A 21,993-nucleotide genomic window follows, 5' to 3' on the forward strand; every position below is an offset into this window, starting at 1 on the left:
GGATATCGCACTGATACCTTCCTTTATTAACAAAGTTCCAATTTTGCCTTTTTTCCCCGAATGTCAGATATCCTTGAATTTTGAATTCCAAGTCTTGGTCAGTCTGCAACCATCTCTCTGTGATTTCTCTCAAATCACATTCATTTATTTCTATTTGTGCTGGCAAATCATCTATCTTGTTGTAGCTGCTGCGTCCATTCAGATAAAGAGCCTTAAGCTTAGACTTTTTTCCCATTACTACTCATTTTGTTTCTAATTTCTGCTGCAATATTTTGCTTATATTTTCTGCTCCTTCCTGTCACACTTTGATTACTGTTCACCTCTTCACTACCCTGCATCTCTGATCTCTCATTTCCTTTTGATTGTTTTTAAAACTTCCCTTGAATTGAAACCCCCCCACCCCCGTCCCCCGCACTAATTAGTTTGAAATCGAATCTACAACCCTAGTTATACGTATGGGCATATGGGCAGGACACTGGTCCCAGCATTGTTCAAATGAACCCCGTCCCAACGGAACAACTCTCTCCTTCCCTAGAACTGGTACCAGAGCACCATGAATCGGAACCCATTTCTTCCACACCAATCTTTGAGCCATGCATTTACCTCTGTAATCTTATTTACCCTGCGCTATTTTCCACGTTGCTCAGGTAGTATTGCGGAGATTATTGACTTTGTGGTTCTGCTTTTTAATTTAGCACGAGCTGCTCATAGTCCCTCAGCGGAACCTCTTTCCGAATCCTTCCTCTGTCGTTGGTACCTACATGGGCTACAATAACTGGATCCTTCCCCTTCCATTCCAAGTTCGTCTGAAGCCAAGAAGAGGTCTCCTCAACCTTGGCACCAGGTAGGCAACGCAGCCTTCAGGACTCTCTATCTTTGCTGCAGAGAACAGTACCTATTCCCCTAACTATCCTAACCCCTATTTGTACATTTGTCTTTTCTTACCCACTTGAATGGCGCTCTGAACCATGGTGCTGTGGTCAGTTCGCTCATCCTCCCTTCAGCCTGTGCCTTCGTCCACACTGGGAGCAGGAGCCTCATAACTATTGGATATGTCTCCTCCAAAGCTAAATTCTAGATCCCCATACTTGCCTCACTCGCAATCACACCCTCCTGTCCCTAACTGCAGTCCAAAGTTGATGTAATTAATATAAGGGGCGCGACTGTCTCCGGAAGCACAGTGTCCAGGTAACTCTAACCCTCCCTGCTGTGTCACATTGTCCGCAACTCGGACTCCAGCTCATCAACTCTGAGCCGAATGTCCTCGAGCAGCCAACACTTGTTACAGATGTGGTCACCGTGGATCGCACTAGTGTCCACCAGCTCCCACATAATACAGCTACAACACATCGCCTCCCCAGCTATCTCTATTCTAATTAATTAATTTGGATGTTAAATACTTTAAATATGAATTTCTTATCTGTACTCATCATCTGTAATCACGTCTCATCATTTAAACCACTTGGCTAATCAAAACAGGCACGGATGAGATACCCACCAATCACCTACCTGTTTTTCTGAGATGACACACCTCAGCTCTGACAGGTGGAGAGAGATAGAAGGGATTCTCTGCCACAGCTTTTTATCTCATGCCGCCGCTGCCCTTCTCATGCAGGTCCACTCTCCATGTGCAGTGATAGCATACGAAAGGATGACTTGATGTTCGCTGGTGTGATCATGGTCCAGGGAAATTGGGAAGATACGCCAGAGAGTTAGAGCTTAGGCGCCCCAAGGTTCTTTTCAGAAAACAACAACAGAGATTCCATTGTCAGCAGGTTTAATGACAATGTCATGGTTGAGAGAATGAAGTGTTGCAGATCACAGGGACATCGATCAGAGAGAGTAAAGGCGACGGGATTCATTTAATCATACCTGCCTCCATATTAACATAAAACTTAACTATTTTATTCCCTCCATGCCTCCTTAGATTAGATTTAGATTAGAGACGCAGCACTGAAACAGGCCCTTCGGCCCACCGAGTCTGTGCCGAACATCAACGACCTATTTATACTAATCCTACACTAATCGCATATTCCTACCAACCATCCCCACCTGTCCCGACATTTCCCTACCACCTACCTGTCCTAGTGACAATTTGTAATGGCCAATTTACCTATCAACCTGCAAGTCTTTTGGCTTGTGGGAGGAAACCGGAGCACCCGGAGGAAACCCACGCAGACACAGGGAGAACTTGCAAACTCCGCTCAGGCAGTACCCGTAATCGAACCCGGGTCCCTGGAGCTGTGAGGCTGCGGTGCTCACCACTGCGCCACTATGCCGCTTTTCCCTGGTTCTGTCTTTGCTAAAAGTAATAATCTCAAGCATTACATGGTTCTGAAGAAATCGCATTAACGTGCAAAGCTGGTGCTCTTTCTCTCTCCACAGATGATACCAGACCTGCTCAGTGTTTCCAGCATTATCTGATTTCAAGTCTGATAATGCTCGCCTTCTGCTGGTGGTTACAGGTGTTTCAGTCAGCCGACCAAAAACAAAAATCACCATCAGCTGGAGAGTCAGCACGATGTAGTCGTTCTCCCGACTGAGTAACAATTGCACACCACTGATGACGAACTAAAATACTTAGAATTAAATTGCAAAAACACATTAATTTCTGATCAGATTCTCCTGCTCTACCGCCATACTCCGGGATAGTGCAGCACAGTAAAACAACATTGTATTGTATCTAGGAATTGGTGTATATTTAGAACTTGAATCATAATATTGGAATTAATATTGACAAAGACACACATTACAGCTAAAACATGGAATCAATGTTTTTATTAATTTTGCATTATTTCCATTGTACATCAACACTTACATTATAAACTGCAGTAATTTGTCCACATCGAGTAGATGGCGGTGGAGGAAGCCGATACAATAAATGCAGATAAAAGAGACAGACCATTTATTCTTCGACAGACGTATTCTAAACATTCTTTAATAGGATATGAACATGTGAAACGGTTACAGAACGAATTTCATACCAACTCTTTATTGATAAGCAATGGATTTAATCTCTGTGTCAGTGTTGGTAATTACATGTGGAGGAATGTATCTCAGTATTTGTACAGACAGAGAAATGATCCGAAATCAATTCTGTTTGGTATTTTAATTAAACAGATTACACACACTTTCAGAGAAAATATGGAGAAAAGCCAAATCCTGTTATTCCAACACCAAGTAATCTGGTGACTGATGAACGCAAAGTGATGCTTATATCGTGAAGTAAAGCACATTCAGCATGTTCACACTGTTGGAAATGTTCATGCCATTGTTTCAGATTTAACACAGAATATTTTCCACCAGTCTGTGATACACCTTTAGACATAATTTGCTGGATTTGAGGCTGACTTTTCAGCTGAAAGGATAAGAGAAACGACTTGAGAGGGTTACAGCAATGCCAACCATCAAATAAACACATCAAATACAGTATATGTTCTCTACTCAGAATATTTCTGTTTCAATAATCCTCCTATTTCAATAGTAAGTACACAGAATGTTCTCTGCGATACTTTAGAATCACTGACTGCTGAAAACACCATTCATTATCATATTAATATAAGAACCAGCCGGGACTGTACACTGTCAGCACAAATAAATGGAACAAATAATACAGCATTGGTCTTACCGGGTTTATGCAGATGTAAGATGTTGAACCGCACAGTCACTGCCCGTCATTGGTGGAATGTCTGCTGCTGTGAACGTGTCACAGTGAACATCCTCATTGTTTTCAGGATTGGAGGGAACCAGCAAAGCTGTTTCAGTGCGGGTCTGGCAGTTGCATACTATGGAGAGAAAGATGATGGATTAATTATTGAACTAAAAGTGAGTTCAGTGCGGGTCATCTGTATAAGTGTCAATGAGGTGATGGGGACTGGAATTTGAATGGTTTCCAGCTCCATTCACAGTGTTGTTATTTTCCCGCTGGGTGATAGCAGATGAAGTGGATCTGCTGAGCCCGAATCAGGGTGTTTAGATTGAGCACCTGAAGGATTTCCAGTGAATGTGTTCATAACAGAGATAACGTCAGGATGTATTTTCTAAAATAAGTCCAGCATTTACTTTTGTTCAGAGATACAGCACTGAAACAGGCCCTTTGGCCCACCATCAACCACCCATTTTCGAGTAATCCTACACTAATCCCATATTTCTACCACATCCCCACTTGTCCCTATATTTCCCTACCACCTGCCCATACTAGGAGCAATTTATAATGGCCAATTTACCGACCAGCCTGCAAGTCTTTTGGCTGTGGGAGGAAACCGGAGCACCCGGAGAAAACCCACGCAGACACAAGGAAAACTTGCAAACGCCACACAGACAGTACCCAGAATTGAACCCGGGTTGTTGGAGCTGTGGCTGCGGTGCTAACCACTGCGCCACTGTGCCGCCCCATTGAGGAGACTAATTTGCTTTAATCACAACATGAATTTAAATCAACCAGCAGTCTGTGAGATCGCCGATTGGAATGAAATTCAAAGTGGAAACAGAGAGATGGTGACTGTGGGAGTTTAACTCACTGAGAGTGGAGAGATCACCGCCGGCACTTGTCAGTGTGAAGAGATCATCAGGAACACTGTCCAGCAACAAGTGACCATCCTGCGTGTCAATGGCTCCAGTCTGAACATCATCATAATCACCGGGGACCAGACCTGAGAGGAAATAATGATTTTCACAAAAATCACATGGTAACACTGAATATTTAGAATGATATTGTTAGACGCCAATCTACTCAGGCTTGCCAGGTTTGACTGTGATCTTCAGCTGGAATGAGATTTGAGGCTGACGAATGGTAGGACCATGTCGTGCCGCGGCAGTTGAGTCATCATAGGCCCGTCATATATTTTAAACGGCAGCCAGCAATCGATTGAAAGACAGGAGCACTGTGGGACATTGGGTGGGAGGACTGACAACTGATCTGTTTGTAAGATGGCAGCAGTCAGAGCAAGGGTGGAGCCCATGTTTTCTCATGTCTCCCTGTACGTGTTCCTCCAAGCGGCAATGGCAGGAGGGAAGCGCTTTTCCCATCGGAACGGGTGGAGGAGGCCGGCTAGGCTGGCAGGCAGGGCCTGGCAGGAGATTGAGGAGGAGTTGAGCAGACGTGAGGTAGTCCCATGTAAGAGGCTTCAGTGCAGGAACAGGATCAATGCCCTGATGTAGTATGGCAAGGTGAGTGCAGTGCCTTACATTAAGCTGACAGCCTTAAATGTCACACAATATGAAAATGAAATTGGAGGAAGGGTGCCCCCACTCATTGGTTCAGATCCTCCTCCATCAGATCCTCCTCCAGCTCAGTGACCACCTCCCTGATATGGCACAATCTTCAGTGACACTGCTGCTCTGACATTTGCAGGAAGCAGAGCCTCTGATGGTAAACCCACTCGTGGGTAGCATCATCTGCACTCAAGAAGCTGCTTGCGTGCTACTGTGCTGCCCTGCTAATCCACACTCTGTTCCAGCCTCACGATTCCTGTCCCTCGCTGGGTGCAGCAGACCAACCCTGGGGACTGCTGTTCTCTCCATCTCTGATGCTCCTCCACAATGGGAGATCTCAAAACAGGAGTGGATGACACCTATTGTAAATTGCTGCACTCACTTCTCAAACCCTTCATTGTTTTCATTTTTTATACCTATCTTATAAGTCAGAGAGGATGCTCATTCTGAATACCTCTGTTGTGATCGCCAAGATCGGTCAGCCTCCAGATTGCCAATACCGTGATTCAATATCTCTCCCCCTCCCTCCAGTGCCACAATGCTTTTCACAGCCAAAACTGACCTTCCTCTGAACTTCCCCTTGGTTATCGATGGCGAGTCTCTGAAACTGTTAGTCTCGCCCGCCTTTCACTAAATTGTGAATAGTTTGGAAAATTGCCATGAATTTCCTGTTTTCTTTGCTCCGTTATCTGCCCAGTGTCTTAAAGTGGAGCCTCCACCCACGAGATCGGTCGACTCGGGGAATATCACCTAACCGTGTAAGGACGTCAGGTTTCCTTTGCACCGCTATCCAGCGGCATTTTCACTCCCAGACTGTGGTCACTGTGCAACAAAATTCTGCCCTCCATTTAAAAGTCACGTGTATCCCATTGAATCACCCATCCAACATACACGCAAATTTCACATTGCACCGCCAAGACAACAGTGTCAGAAAACATCATGAACTGAAAGTTTCATTCCATTATACTACTGGATACAATCGGGATGATTTTGTAGAAATCCAAATTATTTCTCAATTTTTTAAAACTAAACTCACTCAGCAAATCTCCATGTCTTCAGCAGCATCATTTTCGGGCGAGTGAGTTCTGATTGATTTAATTGTTGATTTTAGATATCAGACAGAGTGATGGATTAAAAAACGTGATGGTAACAAGTAAAAATGTACCCACCCCGAATTCTAGAGATGTTCCCTTCAGGATATTCTGATCCAGGATCCGTGTCACCCAAACTGTAACTGGTGTAATATTCAATCTGATTGAGGGACTCAATGGAATCAGTAACTGTTAAACACAAACATGGATGGTTATTGGAGAGATTGATTGGCACGTTCGAATAAATAACATAATACCGTCATCATCTGGTGACAACGTCCTGGGACTTTGTATCTGACGTGATTGTGGAAAATTCATCACAGGGACTGCAGTGGTTCAAGAGCAACTAGGGTTGGACCTTAAATGTTGGCTCATACAGCGAGCCGTTAAAACAATACGCAGTACAGCCGGTCGGTCAGATTTCAGACATCAGAGCAGAGACAATAGTGTAAAACATAGTCAGTGAGCACAGTTTCTTAATCCAAAATCCCTCCACCCTGTCTCTTTCCCTTTCAGAGTCTCAAACGGCAGGTGGTGGGGCTCCAAAACCGAGCCCCACCCCGGATAATGGGGTAGAAAAGTGTGCAAGGAGGGCAATAACGGATTTGAAATTCGAGTCATAGAGTCGCACAGCATAGAAACAGGCCCTTCGGCCCACAGCGTCCATGCCCACCATAATGCCTATCTATACTATTCCCCCTGCCTGCATTAATTCCACATCCCTCTATGCCTTGCTCATTCAAGTACCTGTCCAGATGCCTCTTAAATGTTACTACTGTTACACTCTCCACCACCTCCTCTGGCAGCTCATTCCAGATAAACACTATTCCTTGTGTGAAAAATTTTATCCCCTTTAAACCTCCTCCCTCTCACCTTAAATCAATGCCCTATAGTTTTAGTCACCCTTAACATGGGAAGCAGACTCTGGCCAGTTAACCTATCTATGCCTCTCATCATTTTATATACCTCTATCATGTCCCCTCTCAGTGTCCTTCGGTCCAGGGAAAACAGACCCAGCCTATCCAATCTCTCTTTATTAATCAAGCGCTCCAAGCCAGGCAACAGCTTTGTGAATCTTTTCTGAACCCTCTCTAGCTTAATCACATCTTCCCTGTAGTGCAGCGACCAGAACTGCACACAGTACTCCTAGTGCAGCCTAACCAACGTTATGTGCAACTGTAACATGACGTCCCAACTTTTGTACTCAATGCCTCGGCCGATGAAGGCAAGCATGCCATTCGCCTTCTTCACCACCCTGTCTAACTGTATTGCTACTTTCAGAGAACTATGTACATGCACCCCAAGGTCTCTCTGCTCAACAACACTCCCAGGGCCCTGCCATTCACTGTTTATCTCCTTCCCTGGTTCAACTTTCCAAAATCCATCATTTCGCACTTGCCTGCGTTAAATATACCATTTGCCAATCCCTTGCTCACTTTTCCAGTTGATCTATATCCTGTTGTAGCTTTAGATAACCTTCTTCACTGTCCACTATACCACCAATTTTGGTATCATCTGCAAACTTACTAATCATGCCCCCTGCATTCTCATCCAAGTCACCAATATGTATGACAGACAACAGAAGGCCCAGCACCGATCCCTGCGGCGCACCACTGGTCACAGGCCTCCAATCTGAAGAACAACAATCCACTACCACCCTCTGCCTCCTATCACTAAGCCAATTTTGTATCCAATGTGCTACCACACCCTGGATCCCATGTGTTCGAACCTTCCGGAACAACCTACCATGCAGGACCTTGTCAAAAGCCTTGCTAAGGTCCATGTAGACAACGTCCACCGCCCTGCCCTCGTCAATCCTCTTGGTCACCTCCTCAAAAAACTCAATCAAATTCGTAAGATATGTTTTCCCACGCAGAAAGCCATGCTGACTATCCCTAATCAGACCTTGCCTTTCCAAATGCATATAAATTCTGTCTCTCAGAATCCCTTCCAATAAATTTCTCACCACTGATGTAATGCTCACCGGCCTGTAGTTCCCTGGCTTATTCCTGCTACCCTTCTTAAATAAAGGCACAACATTAGCTCTCCTCCAGTCTTCCGGTACCTCACCCATTGCTAATGATGATACAAAACTCTCTGCCAGGTCCCAGCAATCTCTTCCCATAGCCTCCTAGGATACACCTGGTCAGGCCCCGGAGATTTATCCAACTGAATGTGCTTCAAAACCTCCAACACCTCCTCCCTTGTAATGTTGATATGCTCCAGGATATCGCTGGTCCCTCCCTTGAACGCATTAGCTTCCGTGACGTTCTGCACGGTAAATACAGACGAAAAGTATTCATTTACGACCTACCCCATTTCCCGTGGCTCCACACATCGATTACCACACTGATCCTTAAGGGGACCTACTCTCTCCCTAGCTACCCATTTACTCTTAATATACTTATTGAATCGTTTAGGATTCTCATTTATCTACCAGGGAAATCGTCTTTGTGTGTTTTGTTGTAACCTCAGAAATTTATCTCAATGGTTAAATCGCTCCCTAAATATATCACAGGACAAAGCTTTCATCGATTTTCTAGTGTTGTTGCCCCAGTATCATGAAGTGGAATTTGTAGATATTATGTTAAGCATCAGAATACAAAGTGTCAGAATAAGTTTTTTTGTAGAAACCACTGATTTCAGGTAAGGAGTTCCTGATGGGAACGTGTTTCTGATCCAGAAATCCAGTCACCTCGAGAAATAAAATCTGAGTCAATGTGACTGTCTCCTCCTGAGAGCAGTGATTATTTATGGTCTTGTTTAAATGGAATAAAATTACATGAAAGTTACAAACAAACTGAAATAACGTTCTTTAACCATTCGCGATGGGTGGGAATCTTCCCAAACCCATTGCTCATCTTACTATACACACTGATATAGACACACTCGCACTGTGATAGGCCACCTTCACAGGGTGATAGTGAACGGATTTCTGACAGTGTTCAGTCAGTAAACTGACCATTAAAATGGGGTATTTAAGTGGAAGTGACATTTGTCTAGACAAAATTCGGTATGAAATATAAAACACAGACCTGAACGCCGGATCTGATAGGAATCCTTGCCAGGTGGAATATTCTCAATCTCTTCATAAATTGCTTGGTATAAACCAGCCGGTGAACCCTTGCCACCAGTGACAGAACCTGTCAGATGAAGAGTAGGGAGATTAAAGTTTAGTTGCAAACCACGAGCGTTTAACAGTAAATTATCTGCGAACACATCCAAATCACAGAGATGCCGATAGTAAAGAGACAAAGCCAGGTATTGTGAATGCAGAGTAGTTTTGTTGTGCATATTTTCGGATAAGTCTATGTATCTATTTTTTTTGCATTCTCATATATTTACCTGCAGCAGACTGGGGACAAATTCAATCAAGTTTGTTAGAAACGATCTCCCCCTGACAAAGCCATGCTGAGTTCCCCGATTAATGCCTGCCTGTCCAAGTGGAGATTAATCTTGTTCCTCAGGATTTTTTCCAATAGTTTCCGTACCACTGATGTTAGATTCACCAACCAGTAATTATCTGGTTTATCCCTGCTACCCCTCTTGAATAATGGTACCACATTCACTGTCCTCAGTCCTCTGGTACATCTCCTGTGATCAGACAGGATTTGAAAATCTGTGTCAAAGCCCCTGCTATCTCTTCCCTTGTCTCACGTAACAGTATGTGGCACATCCTCCCAGGGCAGTACTGTGGCGCAGTGGTTAGCACCGCAGCAACCCGGGTTCAATTCTGCGTACTGCCTGCGTGGAGTTTGCAAGTGCTCCCTGTGTCAGCGTGTGATTCCTCTGGGTGCTCCGGTTTCCTCCCACATGCCAAAGAATTTCAGGTTGACAGGTAAATTGGCCATTGTAAATTGCTCCTAGTTTAGGTAGGTGGCTGGGAAATATAGGGACAGGTGGGTATGTGGTAGGAATATGAAATTAGTGTAGGATTAGTATAAATGGGTGGTTGATGGTCGGCACAGACTTGGTGGGCCGAAGGGCCTGTTTCAGTGCTGTATTTCTAAACTAAGCTATCTCATCTGGGCCTGAGGATTTATCCATTTTAAGCCCACTAAAACATCTAATACTTCCTACCTTTCAATGTTAATTTATTCAAGTATATCACAATTCCCTTCCCTGATCTCTACACCAGCATCATCCATCTCCATGGTGAACACAGATGAAAAGTAATAATTTAAAACCTAATCTATGTCATCCGGCTCCACACAGATGGCTACTTTGGTCCCTAATCGGCCCTACTCTTTCCCTGGTTATCCTCTTTCCATGAATATACTTTAAAAACTCCTTGGTATTGTCCTTTATCTTGCTCACAAGTGTTTTTGCATGCCCCCTCTTCGCTCTCCAAAGTCATTTTTTAAGTACGGCCTGTGCTTCCTATACTTTTTTAGGGCTTGCGCTATTTTCAGCGCTCTGAATCTGTCATAAACCTCCTTTTTATTCCTTATCTAATCCCCCATAACCCTTGACATCCAGGGTTCCCTTGGACTTGTTGCTCCTACCCTTCAACTTTACGGGAATATGTTGGCCCTGATCTCTCCTATTTCCTTTTTGAAGGTAAGAGCCCATGGGATCCAGGGCAATTTGGAAAATTGGATCCAAAGTTGGCTTAGTGCCGGAGGCAGAGGGTGACGGTCAAGGGTTATTTTTGCGATTGGAAGCCAGGGACCAGTGGTGTACTGCAGGGATCGGTGCTGGGGCCATTACTGTTTGTAATGTACATTAATGATTTAGACGTGGATATAGGAGGTATGTCAGTAAGACCGCAGATGACACGAACACTACTGGTGTCATAAACAGTGAGGAGGAAAGCCTTAGATTGCAGGACGATATAGATGGGCTGGTAAGATGGGCGAGGGAGTAGCAAATGGACTTTAATCCAAAGAAGTGTGAGGTGATACACTTTGGGAGGACTAACAAGGCAAGGGAGTATACAATGGATGGTAGGACCCTAGGAAGTACAAAGGGTCAGAGGGACCTTGGCGTACTTGTCCATAGATCACTTAAGGCAGCAGCACAGGGAGATAAGTTGGTTAGGAAGGCATATGGGATACTTGTATGTATTAGCCGAGTCATATAATATAAGAGCGGGGAGGTTATGATGGAGCTGTATAAAATTATAGTTAAGCCACAGCTGGAGTACTGTGTACAGTTCTGGTCACCACTCCAAAGGAAGGATGTGATTGCACTGGAGAGAGTGCAGAGGCGATTCACCAGGATGTTGCCTGGGCTGGAGCATTTCAGCAATGAAGAGTGACTGGATTGGCTAGAGTTGTTTTCTTTAGAGCAGAGAAGGCTGAGGTGGGACCTGATTGAGGTATACAAAATTGTGAAGGGCATTGATATGATAGATAGGAAGAAACATGCTCCCTTAGCGGCGGGGTCAGTAACCAGGGGGGATAGATTTCATGTAAGGGGCAGGTGTTTGAGAGGGGTATTGAGGAAGAAACTATTCACAAAGAGGATGATTGGAGACTGGAACACACTGCCAGAAGGGGTGGTAGAGGCAGTACCCCTCACAAAATTTAAGGTATTTAGATGAGCATTTGAAATGGGATAGCATGCAAAGCTAAGGGCCAAGTGCTGGGTAACGGGATTAGAATAGATAGGTGCTTGATGGCTGGCACAGACACGTTGGGCCGAAGGGAGTGTTTCTCTGCTGCATAACTCTATGACTCCATGACCTGATCTCGTGCTTGTGATCGTTTGCAAACTACTTCCAGTCTAGTCAAGTTACAAGGCTCGATCTTTTCAGCTTTATGATTGTCTTGTTACAGAGGCTGTTCTGGCCGGGTCCTTGGCAGAGATAACAGGTCTATGCTGTCCTAGCTATGGACTTTTTCTTATTCAGAGAGAGAAAGAGAGATTTTTCTATAAGAACTCTATATTATTATGAAAAGTGCTTTTTATTAAGAGGTCCATTTCTTATAATAAATCAGGAGTGGGTTAGATGGGTGAAATATGAGTGCAAGCGTTGTTTTGGAATGTCGAATCACCGCTGGTGAATACAGGAGGTCCTATACAAGTATCACTTGTCAAAATAACCGACAGGCCCGGTTAGACAACTCGCGATTGGATGCCCAGAGCCCGAATCTGAAGGGCAGGAATTGATACCCAATGGATGAAGAAAGATGAACAGTGAAATAAATAGCTGAATGCACAGCCCAAAAAATCAAATTATCTTCCTGATCCATTGTTACAATAAGTAAATTCTTCCAGAGTTTCATGTATTATGTGATGAACTCTCACAGTGAATGTGAACACTTCAAATCACTCTCCGTTTTGAATGTCACATTTTATTCATTCTGGAGCACCTTGAATGGAGAAAACCAGCAAAAACGACTGCAATGTATTTCTAACAAGGTCACCTGACAGTCCATAGAAAGCTGCATTGACCGAAAGTCTTGCAAGTATATGACATGAAATCTGCGATTTTCTGTTTGTTCCACGGTAAGATATGAGCCTCACCTCTTCTGATTGACTTTTTCTGTATAACCACCATCAGTGAGACCAACACACAGATTAGCAGGACTCCGAAGCAGACTGCAACTAGGATGGAAGTAGTTTTATATCCCTGTTCTTAATGACAAAAATAAAGAAAGGTTTAGCACAGACACAGTCCATCTTGTGTGATAAAATATTTGCAAGAAGTATTTAATAATTATATCCACTGCTTCCAGGCAATGAGTTGGGCTGAACATTCCCCATTATGTGGTGCACATTGCACCAGAGGAAAGTGTGAAACAATCTAAATTACAGAGACAGTGCACCCATGTTTCTGATCAGTGCAGGACAGTTCAGGTACAGCCAGAAACTGGGATTAGCGGAATTTAAACTGGACCATTTGAAATATGCGGTGAGGCAACAAAATGTTCCAGTCAATGAGAACGTGCACATAGCATCTTCAGAAAATGACAACAATACCAATTCAACTAATACAAACTCTAATGCTAGCTGGACTATTAATAATGGTAAGTACCTGCAGATGTGGATGGGAAAGCAATTGGAGGCACATCGAACCCTATGGAATATATTGTACAAAATGTTCAGGAGGATGAAATTTCAGCACTTTCCATTTAAACGATAAATACTGTTCTTAATTTCCCGAACTAATGAGTCAATTTAACAAAACAAGGTACCCTAACCCCACTCTCCAAACCCTGCCACCCTCACCGGAACAAATCACACTGGCATCTTCCTTGTGATCACAGTCAGATTGAGCCGGCGATGAGGAAGGACAGTCGGCCAGAGAAGATTCGCTTCCAGTGCACTTCACCTCATCCAGCCAGATAACACCGTCACCCTGAGAAAAAGTAGCTCCTCCAGGGGCCAATAGAGCGTGACCACAACCCAGCTGTCTGCAGACAACATTGGCATCGGACAAATCCCAGGAGTCATCACAAACCGTGCCCCAGCTGTTATTGCACAATATCTCCACTCTCCCAGAGCAGTTGGTGTTACCTCCAAACAGGCGCAACCAATGTCCAGAATCTGGCAAAGAGAATCAATTATTATTGTTGATGTAGTATAAGACAGGAGTACAAGTCAGATAGTTGGTATAATAAAGAGGAAGTAGCACCTGGTGAAAGTACATGTTTACAATCATATTCTCGAATGCAGTCCTCTGATCGATGGAGCTGCTCCTCAGTTACTTTTGCTTCTGTTGAGAAGAGAAACATGCTGACTGTATCAGCCACCAATGTTTGAAATGACACTCACAGATTGAGACGTTTGTTGTGTTACCTGAACAAATAACACCAGCATCCTCCCTGTGTTCACAGTTGTGTTTCCCCCACGGTTCTGTTTGACACTGCCAAAGGAACGATTCGTGTGAAATACACTCCATCCCATCGAGCCAAATGGGTCCAGATCCTTCTCCGAATGACAGAGTGTAATAATCGATAGAACTGAGGGGACCGCACTGTAACTGTTTACAGATCACTTCTGCATCAGGTCCATCAAGTGTATCCGAGCACACTGTTCCCCAGGTGCCATTGTAGAACACTTCCACTCTCCCCTCACAGCGATGCTTCCCATTCACCAGCCGCAGCTCTTTGTGCTCTGTCAATGACACAAGAAATATCCAGATAGTTAGATTGATAACTCGTTGTATGTTCATACTGCACAGCTCAACACATGCTGCACCAGTTGTGTTCACTGATTTCCGGTAAGTATTCAAGAAAAGCGATAGAAAAACACCGGCAGCCCATAATGTATTAAAGAATAATCAACACGGATTGAACAACAGAAAGACAAACAACGTTACTGAATTGTTTTCAGACGTTACAGAAATATAACGGGGATAATGCAGTCGACGCAACATGCATGTTTTTTTCAGAAGGCCTCCGACAAGGAACCACATAGTGAGATCATGACTGGGGTCAGAGCATGTGAAGTCAAGAGATCAGTGGAAGAATAGTATAAGACGAGCTACAAAGCACACTGTCGGGTTTAAATGTGGTAACCCAGAATGGCGGAAGGTGGGAAGTCGTGTTCCACAGGTCTGGGGTCACTGCTGCTCAATATTTACAAAAACGATTTTGACTTAGACAAGGGAGACATGATTTCAAAATTTCAGATGACAGCAATTTGGGGATATAGTTAACACTAAGAACAACAAATACGAAATACGGAAGACGTTAGTAAAAGAGCCGAATGGGCAAACAATTGCCAAATGAGTTGAATACAGATAAGTCTAAGGTGGTCAGTGTTGATAGGAAGAATAAAGAGGCAACGTACTTCTTGTAAAATAAGGATTAAAATGATGTATAACAGCAAAGAGACCTCGGGATATAGGGGCACTAATCACTTATAAAGTGACAGAAACCGAAGCTAGTGATCATAAATATAGGATGATCATGAACAAATCTAATAAGATATTCAGGAGAATTATTTTTTTTAGCTCGGAGTGGTTTGAATTTTGAATTCCGAACACATGCAATTGTTGAAGTGATGAGCGTCGATGCCTTCAAGGTAAAGCTGTATAGGTACATGAAGAAGAAAGAAGTAGGCGGATATGCAAAGAGGGTTAGATGCAGTGATATGGGGCGATACTCGTGGGCAGCATAAACACCACATTGACCAGTAAGGCCGAATGGCCAGATTCTGTGCTGTCCATTGTATGTAATTCGATGTCATATCTTCCCTGTGAAGCCATGTGCACAACACTACGGAAAATGGGCACATGGAAGCACCCTTACCTGAACACAAGATCCTCACATCTTCTTTATGAGAACAGTCGTGGTTACCCCACGATGCTGAGGGACATTCCCAGAGAAATGATTCGTTACCGAAACACTTCAGTTCATCCAACCAAACTGGCCCTGAGCCTCGTTCACAAGATGCCGGAAGTGCCAGGTCCAAGGCCTTTCCACAACCCAGCTGTTTGCAAACCACGTCAGCGTCCGCCAGATCCCAGGAATCATCACAGACTGAACCCCATATCCCATTGTAATAAATCTCCACTCGGCCAGTACATGGGCTTCCACCGTCAGACAGCCTTACCTGCACGTGGTCTGTTGGACAACAGTACAGGAGGATTATACTTTCAATAGACATTCACCTCATCACTCAATGCAACTCATTGCACCATCACCAGCTTTAAAACAAGACATGTTAAATGCGCCTGCGACAGGTAAATAAAGCTATAAAACAGAATATCTGTTTACACATGCTTCTTACACAGAATGTAATGAACAGAAATGTTTCAGATATCCTACTACATCTGGCTTTGACATGTTATGTTCTCCAGTTCCCATTTTATGTTTTGAACGCTGTGTACGTTGTTGTACAGGCGATCACTCACACGAATAACAATTAATTTATACCCATGTTTTATTACTGTATATGTTCGTTGTCCATGTATGTTACCCTTATCTGTTATCTTGGTCAGACATTTACTGTCATCTCCTATTGCCTTTATCTTGAATTGCAAGTGACTTGCATTTATCTAGCGCCATTAACGTAATGCAACATCCCAAGGCGCAGTGCAGGAGTGATATCAAAGAAAATTTAACACAGAGCACCAAAGAATATATTAGGTCACATGACCAAAAGCGAAGTCAAAGAGTTTGCTTGTTATGGAGTATCTTGAAGCAGGGAAGAGAGGTTGACAGGCAGAGAGATTTAAGGAAGCAATTCTGGAGCGTGTGACCTTTGCAGCTTAAGGCACGGCCGCCATGGTGCGCAATTGAAATCAGGAATGCTCAAGAAGCCAGAACTGGGAGCTGTCAAACTGGAGCCGATTGCAAAGAGAGGAGCTGCGAGGCCAAGAAGGGATTTGAAAACAAGGATGAGAAATTTAAAACCGCGCATTGCTGGGAAAAGTAGGTCAGTGAGCAGAGGGCAGATGCCTGAGTGGCAATTGGTCGAGACAGCAGAATTTGCAGAGGTTGGAACTAAGGAAGCCAGCCAGGAGTACATTAGAATTATCGAGTCTGGAGGGAAAAGGGCAATCGACAAGAATAGATCACGGCAAATTCGGGTGATGTCATGGAGGTGAAAATAGACAGTGTTAATGAAGATATGGAGATTTGGTAGGAGGCTCACCCCGGGATCAAATGTAACACCAAGATTACAAGCAGTCTGCCTGAGTCACAGACAGTTGGTGTGGCGAGAAATGGAGTTGGCAGCAAGGAAACATGCGATGGGGACTGATGGTTTCTATCTTTTCAATACTGAGTTGGAGGAATTTTCTGCTGATGCAGTACTGAATGTCAGACTGGAATTCTGACAGTGTACAGGCTGTGGAGGGCTCAAGAGAGCTGAATGTGAGGTAGAGTTGGATACAGTGAGATACATGTGGAAACTGAGGCTCAGTTTGTGGATATCACTGAAAGGCAGCATGTAAATGAGAAATGAGGTATCAATGGATAGATCCTTTGGTGACACTGTAGGTGACTTTGCAGGAGCGGGAAGAGAAGACATTGCCGGTAACTTTCTGACTATGACTGCACAGATAAGACTAGAACCAGCTGAGTGCAGTCCCACCCAGCCAGGGGATAATGGAGAGGGGTTGGAGAGGAATTTCATGATCAATCATATCAACATTTGTAGACAAGTCAAGAAATAGGAGGAGGAAACGTTTAGATTTGTTACAATCACTTAGGATGACATTTGTGACTTTGATAAAAGTTATTCTGGTCTTGTGGTGTGGATAGAAATCGGATTTGAGGAATTGGAACATGCAGTCCATAAAAGATGAGCATGGATTTGGGAGGCGACAACACATTCAAGGACGTTGGCGAGCAACGAACAGTTGGAGCTGGGGCAATAATTTGCATGGACAGGTGGTCAATGGTTTCTTTCTGAGGAGAGGCATGATGACTGCCGATTTGAAGGAGAGTGGGCTGAACATGAAGAGAGAAAGAGAGAATCGTTAATATTGTCAGCTGTCATGGGACCCAGGAAGGGAATGTCTCTGTTCAGTATCTTAGTAGAAATAAGGCGCACACAGCAAGACGTGGATTTCATCAACAGCATAGGTTCAGAGAGAGCGTGAAGGACTCTAGGAGAGAAACAAGAAAAGCGAATTCAGGGTGATGGTGCGGGGTGGGGTTGAACAACTGATAGGAAGTTAGGCCCGGTGGATTGGGGAAGAAAGGTAAGTTGTGGAGGCGACTGAACAGATATTTTTGAACTTTGTGACAAAAAGTCTAGGAGTCCTCTCATTTATTTTTGGAGTTCAGGGTGGACGAGGCAGGGGAGTGGTTCAGGGGGAAGATTTATGATGGAGAAGATATGCTGCGCGTTTCCTTTGCCTTCCTGGATGATCATTGTCTAACGGGTGGTTTTAGCAAAGAAGAGCAGGAACCGATGATGCTTTATGTGATTGATCCATTCAGGATTATATTACCAGATTGTTGGCCAGATGTCACCCAGCCTTTCTGTTTTTTTAAAATTCTTTCATGGGGTGTGGGTGTTACTGGCAAGGCCAGAATTTCTTTTATCCACCCTATATATTACTTCCAATTCATACTGGAGAATGTAACGTCCACAAGTTCTACCCTTGAACATCAGTCTTGCAATATACAGTATCTTCGTGTAGAACTATGTTCCAGGGTCGTGTTGATTATAACATTATCATAAATAGATGTAATATTAATTGCATAACAGAATCACTTACTTTTGTAAGGATGGGACTCTGTATTTGACAATGAAGACATTTGAGTAATTTTAGAGATAAACCATACGTCTGAACAGAGAATATGCAGACCTCTCTGTCCAGACAGGCTGCTGCTATTATGTTCAATGAGCAGACGAAACTTGTGAGGCATATTATCAATTGCTATTGTCTGTAAAATATCAATGATCTAAACTACCAATTATATCAATATATGACTGTTGGAGTGAACAAAGAGGGCAGAAAACAGGATCTCTCTGCAAAATGTTGGACAGGATCAGGAAGTGTCATTGGACAATTGAACTCCAGATGTGTAGACCTCCTGGCTGAGCAGGAAACCAGTATTTAATCTGGACGAGACAAAAATGATTGGACTAATTGCGTCAGGCACTTTGGGGAATAAGAATCAGGATGTGACCCATCAGATAGAGAAGTAGAAGACAAGGAGAAGACACATGGCTTCTGTAGGCGGACATAAATGTTGGGTGGAGCTGAACATCTACCTAACTAAAGAACAAGATGACATACTCTACTCTGTCCAGTGACTGAGTGTGTAAGAACCATTCGGCACTGTAAACTTCTGACGTGAAACGATGGAATGTATTGAATGCCGCTGTGTCCGAAAAAATACTTACTGTAACCAATCGGTATTAAATCTGAATCATTAACTATCTCATATGTTGTAAGTTCCACTCTGTCATATTTAAATAAATGTTCGTTGGAACAACCCCAAACTATCATTAGCGAAATATCAGCACGGTTTTGTGAAGGGTAGGTCGTACCTCACAAACCTTATTGAGTTTTTCTAGAAGGTGACCAAACAGGTGGATGAGGGTAAAGCAGTGGATGTGGTGTATATGGATTTCAGTAAGGCGTTTGATAAGGTTCCCCACGGTAGGCTATTGCAGAAAATACGGAAGTATGGGGTTGAAGGTGATTTAGAGCTTTCGATCAGAAATTGGCTAGCTGAAAGAAGACAGAGTGTGGTGGTTGATGGCAAATGTTCATCCTGGAGTTTAGTTACTAGTGGTGTACCGCAAGGATCTGTTTTGGTGCCACTGTTGTTTGTCATTTTTATAAATGACCTGGAAGAGGGTGCAGAAGGGTGGGTTAGTAAATTTCCGGATGACACGAAGGTCGGTGGAGTTGTGGATAGTGCCGAAGGATGTTGTCGGGTACAGAGGGACATAGATAGGCTGCAGAGCTGGGCTGAGAGATGGCAAATGGAGTTTAATGCGGAAAAGTGTGAGGTGATTCACTTTGGAAGGAGTAACAGGAATGCAGAGTACTGGGCTAATGGGAAGATTCTTGGTAGTGTAGATGAACAGAGAGATCTTGGTGTCCAGGTACATAAATCCCTGAAGGTTGCTACCCAGGTTAATAGGGCTGTTAAGAAGGCATATGGTGTGTTAGCTTTTATTAGTAGGGGGATCGAGTTTCGGAGCCACGAGGTCATGCTGCAGCTGTACAAAACTCTGGTGAGACCGCACCTGGAGTATTGCGTGCAGTTCTGGTCACCGCATTATGGGAAGGATGTCGAAGCTTTGGAAAGTGTGCAGAGGAGATTTACTAGGATGTTGCCTGGTATGGAGGGAAGGTCTTACGAGGAAAGGCTGAGGGACTTGAGGTTGTTTTGGTTGGAGAGAAGGAGGAGGAGAGGTGACTTAATAGAGACATATAAGATAATCAGAGGGTTAGATAGGGTGGATAGTGAGAGTCTTTTTCCTCAGATGGTGATGGCAAACACGAGGGGACATAGCTTTAAGTTGAGGGGTGATAGATATAGGACAGATGCCAGAGGTAGTTTCTTTACTCAGAGAGTAGTATGGGCGTGGAACGCTCTGCCTGCAGCAGTGGTAGACTCGCCAACTTTAAGGGCATTTAAGTGGTCATTGGATAGACATATGGATGAAAATGGAATAGTGTAGGTCAGATGGTTTCACAGGTCGGCGCAACATCGAGGGCCGAAGGGCCTGTACTGCGCTGAAATATTCTGATTCTAATTCTAAAAAACAAACATCGGTCGAGGCTTTCATTCTGCACAATACAACTTCCCCAGAACATATGCCTGCATTGACATGCTGCACAATGGAACTTTCAAGCATCTGGTCCAAAACATCTGTCTACTTTTATACACAGCCTAATGAAACTTACACCAGAACAACTCCCACACAGCTACCTGCTCTTATATACTGTACAATGGAACTGATTGCAAGCTCGACGCCGGATTTGATACCACAGCTGAGAGTCCAATTCTGTATTCTATTTATCACAAAATAGAGATCTTTCACGTCTATCATCATTCACCTCCCTTCCTGCCGCAGCCCATCTGCTGCTGAGATGCTCACCCATGCTTTGCTGTCTGTGGAACAGCATATTTCAATGTTCTCCCGGGTGATAACCCATCCTGCATCCTCCAGAAACATCAGCTCATCCAAAGCTTTGTCGCCTGCCCTCCATTAAGCCCCTCTCAGGAACGCCACTGCACTCACTGGTATCCCTGCTGCCAATGCATCGAGTTTTCAATTATGATCTTCATGTTCAGACACCTTCATGCTCTCCCCCTGCCATCAGTATAACCTCCTCCAGCCTGAATCATTTCGAGAGCTCTGCATTTATCTGAATCCAGCTTCTTGTACATCTCCCACTTCCATCCCCCACAACTTTCAGTCTAGCCTTTAACCATCTAACCACCCAGATGAGAATTTCCACCCCAAACATCTCCGTGTCTCCGCCTCTTCAAATCCAACCATCTGACTAAAAGTTTAGTCACCCACTCGAACATCTCTTTGACTGGCTCTGTGTCAGTTTTCTGTCCGATTACATTCCTGATAAACTCTTTGTGATGTATGTGTTTATTGAAAGTTCTGTGAGAAAAAAGTTCTTGTTGTTTAATTGTGTCCGTGTTCTCTCTCCCTGAACACCACCCCATCCATCCCCAGCTCCCCCACCGCCCACCCTGCTCATCCCCTACCCCCAAATGAAATTACTGATTTGAGACACCCAGGAACAACCTGTATTATCACTTTTCTCAGCAGATTAGACATTTCACTTCTTTGTTATTGTAAAAGCAGTGAAGAATTTGTTTACCTGAACACAGGACCCCAACATCCATACTGTCAGTGAGAGACGAATTCAATGTGAACAAACTGCAGTTCTGGAGCTGCAATTCATTTCCTCCACATTGGACATCATTCACCCAGATGGGTCCTTCACTCTTTCCGTCCTTTGAATAGTTATAAGCGGCTGTCGCTTCACCGCAGCCCAGCTGTGTACAGACCACGTTGGCATCATTCAGGGTCCAGAGTCTGTCCTGCAATCTCCTCCAGCTGCCGGTGTAGTAAATCTCCACTCGCCCATCACACCAGCTTCCCCCGTTAGTCAGCCTTAGTGACCAATTTTCATCTACAATATGAAACACAATGGTGAAATTGAAGCATAATTCACTGCCACCAGAAAAGTTATTAATTTTGATGGTTACTATTTCTGTCATCATTGTTCAGAAGGCGTGTCGGCAGATGTTGCTCACCATCATCTTTTCTCAGTAAATACATTTTGGAGACA

At 44.0% G+C, this 21,993-nt stretch overlaps 1 protein-coding gene and 1 long non-coding RNA gene across 2 annotated transcripts in view; both read right to left on the reverse strand.

The window, feature by feature from the left end:
• Nucleotides 1-2,794: 2,794 nt before the first annotated feature.
• Nucleotides 2,795-4,609, reverse strand: LOC137361873 (uncharacterized). Its single transcript, XR_010972325.1, has 3 exons — nt 4,521-4,609; nt 3,629-3,785; nt 2,795-3,358 (listed from the first exon to the last, which is right to left on the reverse strand). It is a non-coding gene; the product is annotated as an uncharacterized lncRNA (long non-coding RNA).
• Nucleotides 4,610-14,874: 10,265 nt separating this feature from the next.
• LOC137361860 (deleted in malignant brain tumors 1 protein-like) overlaps nt 14,875-21,993 on the reverse strand; it is a 28,116-nt gene continuing 20,997 nt past the window's right edge. The window contains exons 5-7 of the mRNA XM_068026463.1: nt 21,520-21,834; nt 15,515-15,823; nt 14,875-14,915 (exon numbers count right to left, since the gene is read on the reverse strand). Coding sequence (XP_067882564.1) covers nt 14,875-14,915; nt 15,515-15,823; nt 21,520-21,834 — 665 coding nt within the window. The remainder of the gene's footprint in view (nt 14,916-15,514; nt 15,824-21,519; nt 21,835-21,993) is intronic.

This window comes from Heterodontus francisci, unplaced genomic scaffold (genome assembly GCF_036365525.1).
Source record: "Heterodontus francisci isolate sHetFra1 unplaced genomic scaffold, sHetFra1.hap1 HAP1_SCAFFOLD_101_1, whole genome shotgun sequence".
Taxonomy (NCBI): domain Eukaryota; kingdom Metazoa; phylum Chordata; class Chondrichthyes; order Heterodontiformes; family Heterodontidae; genus Heterodontus; species Heterodontus francisci.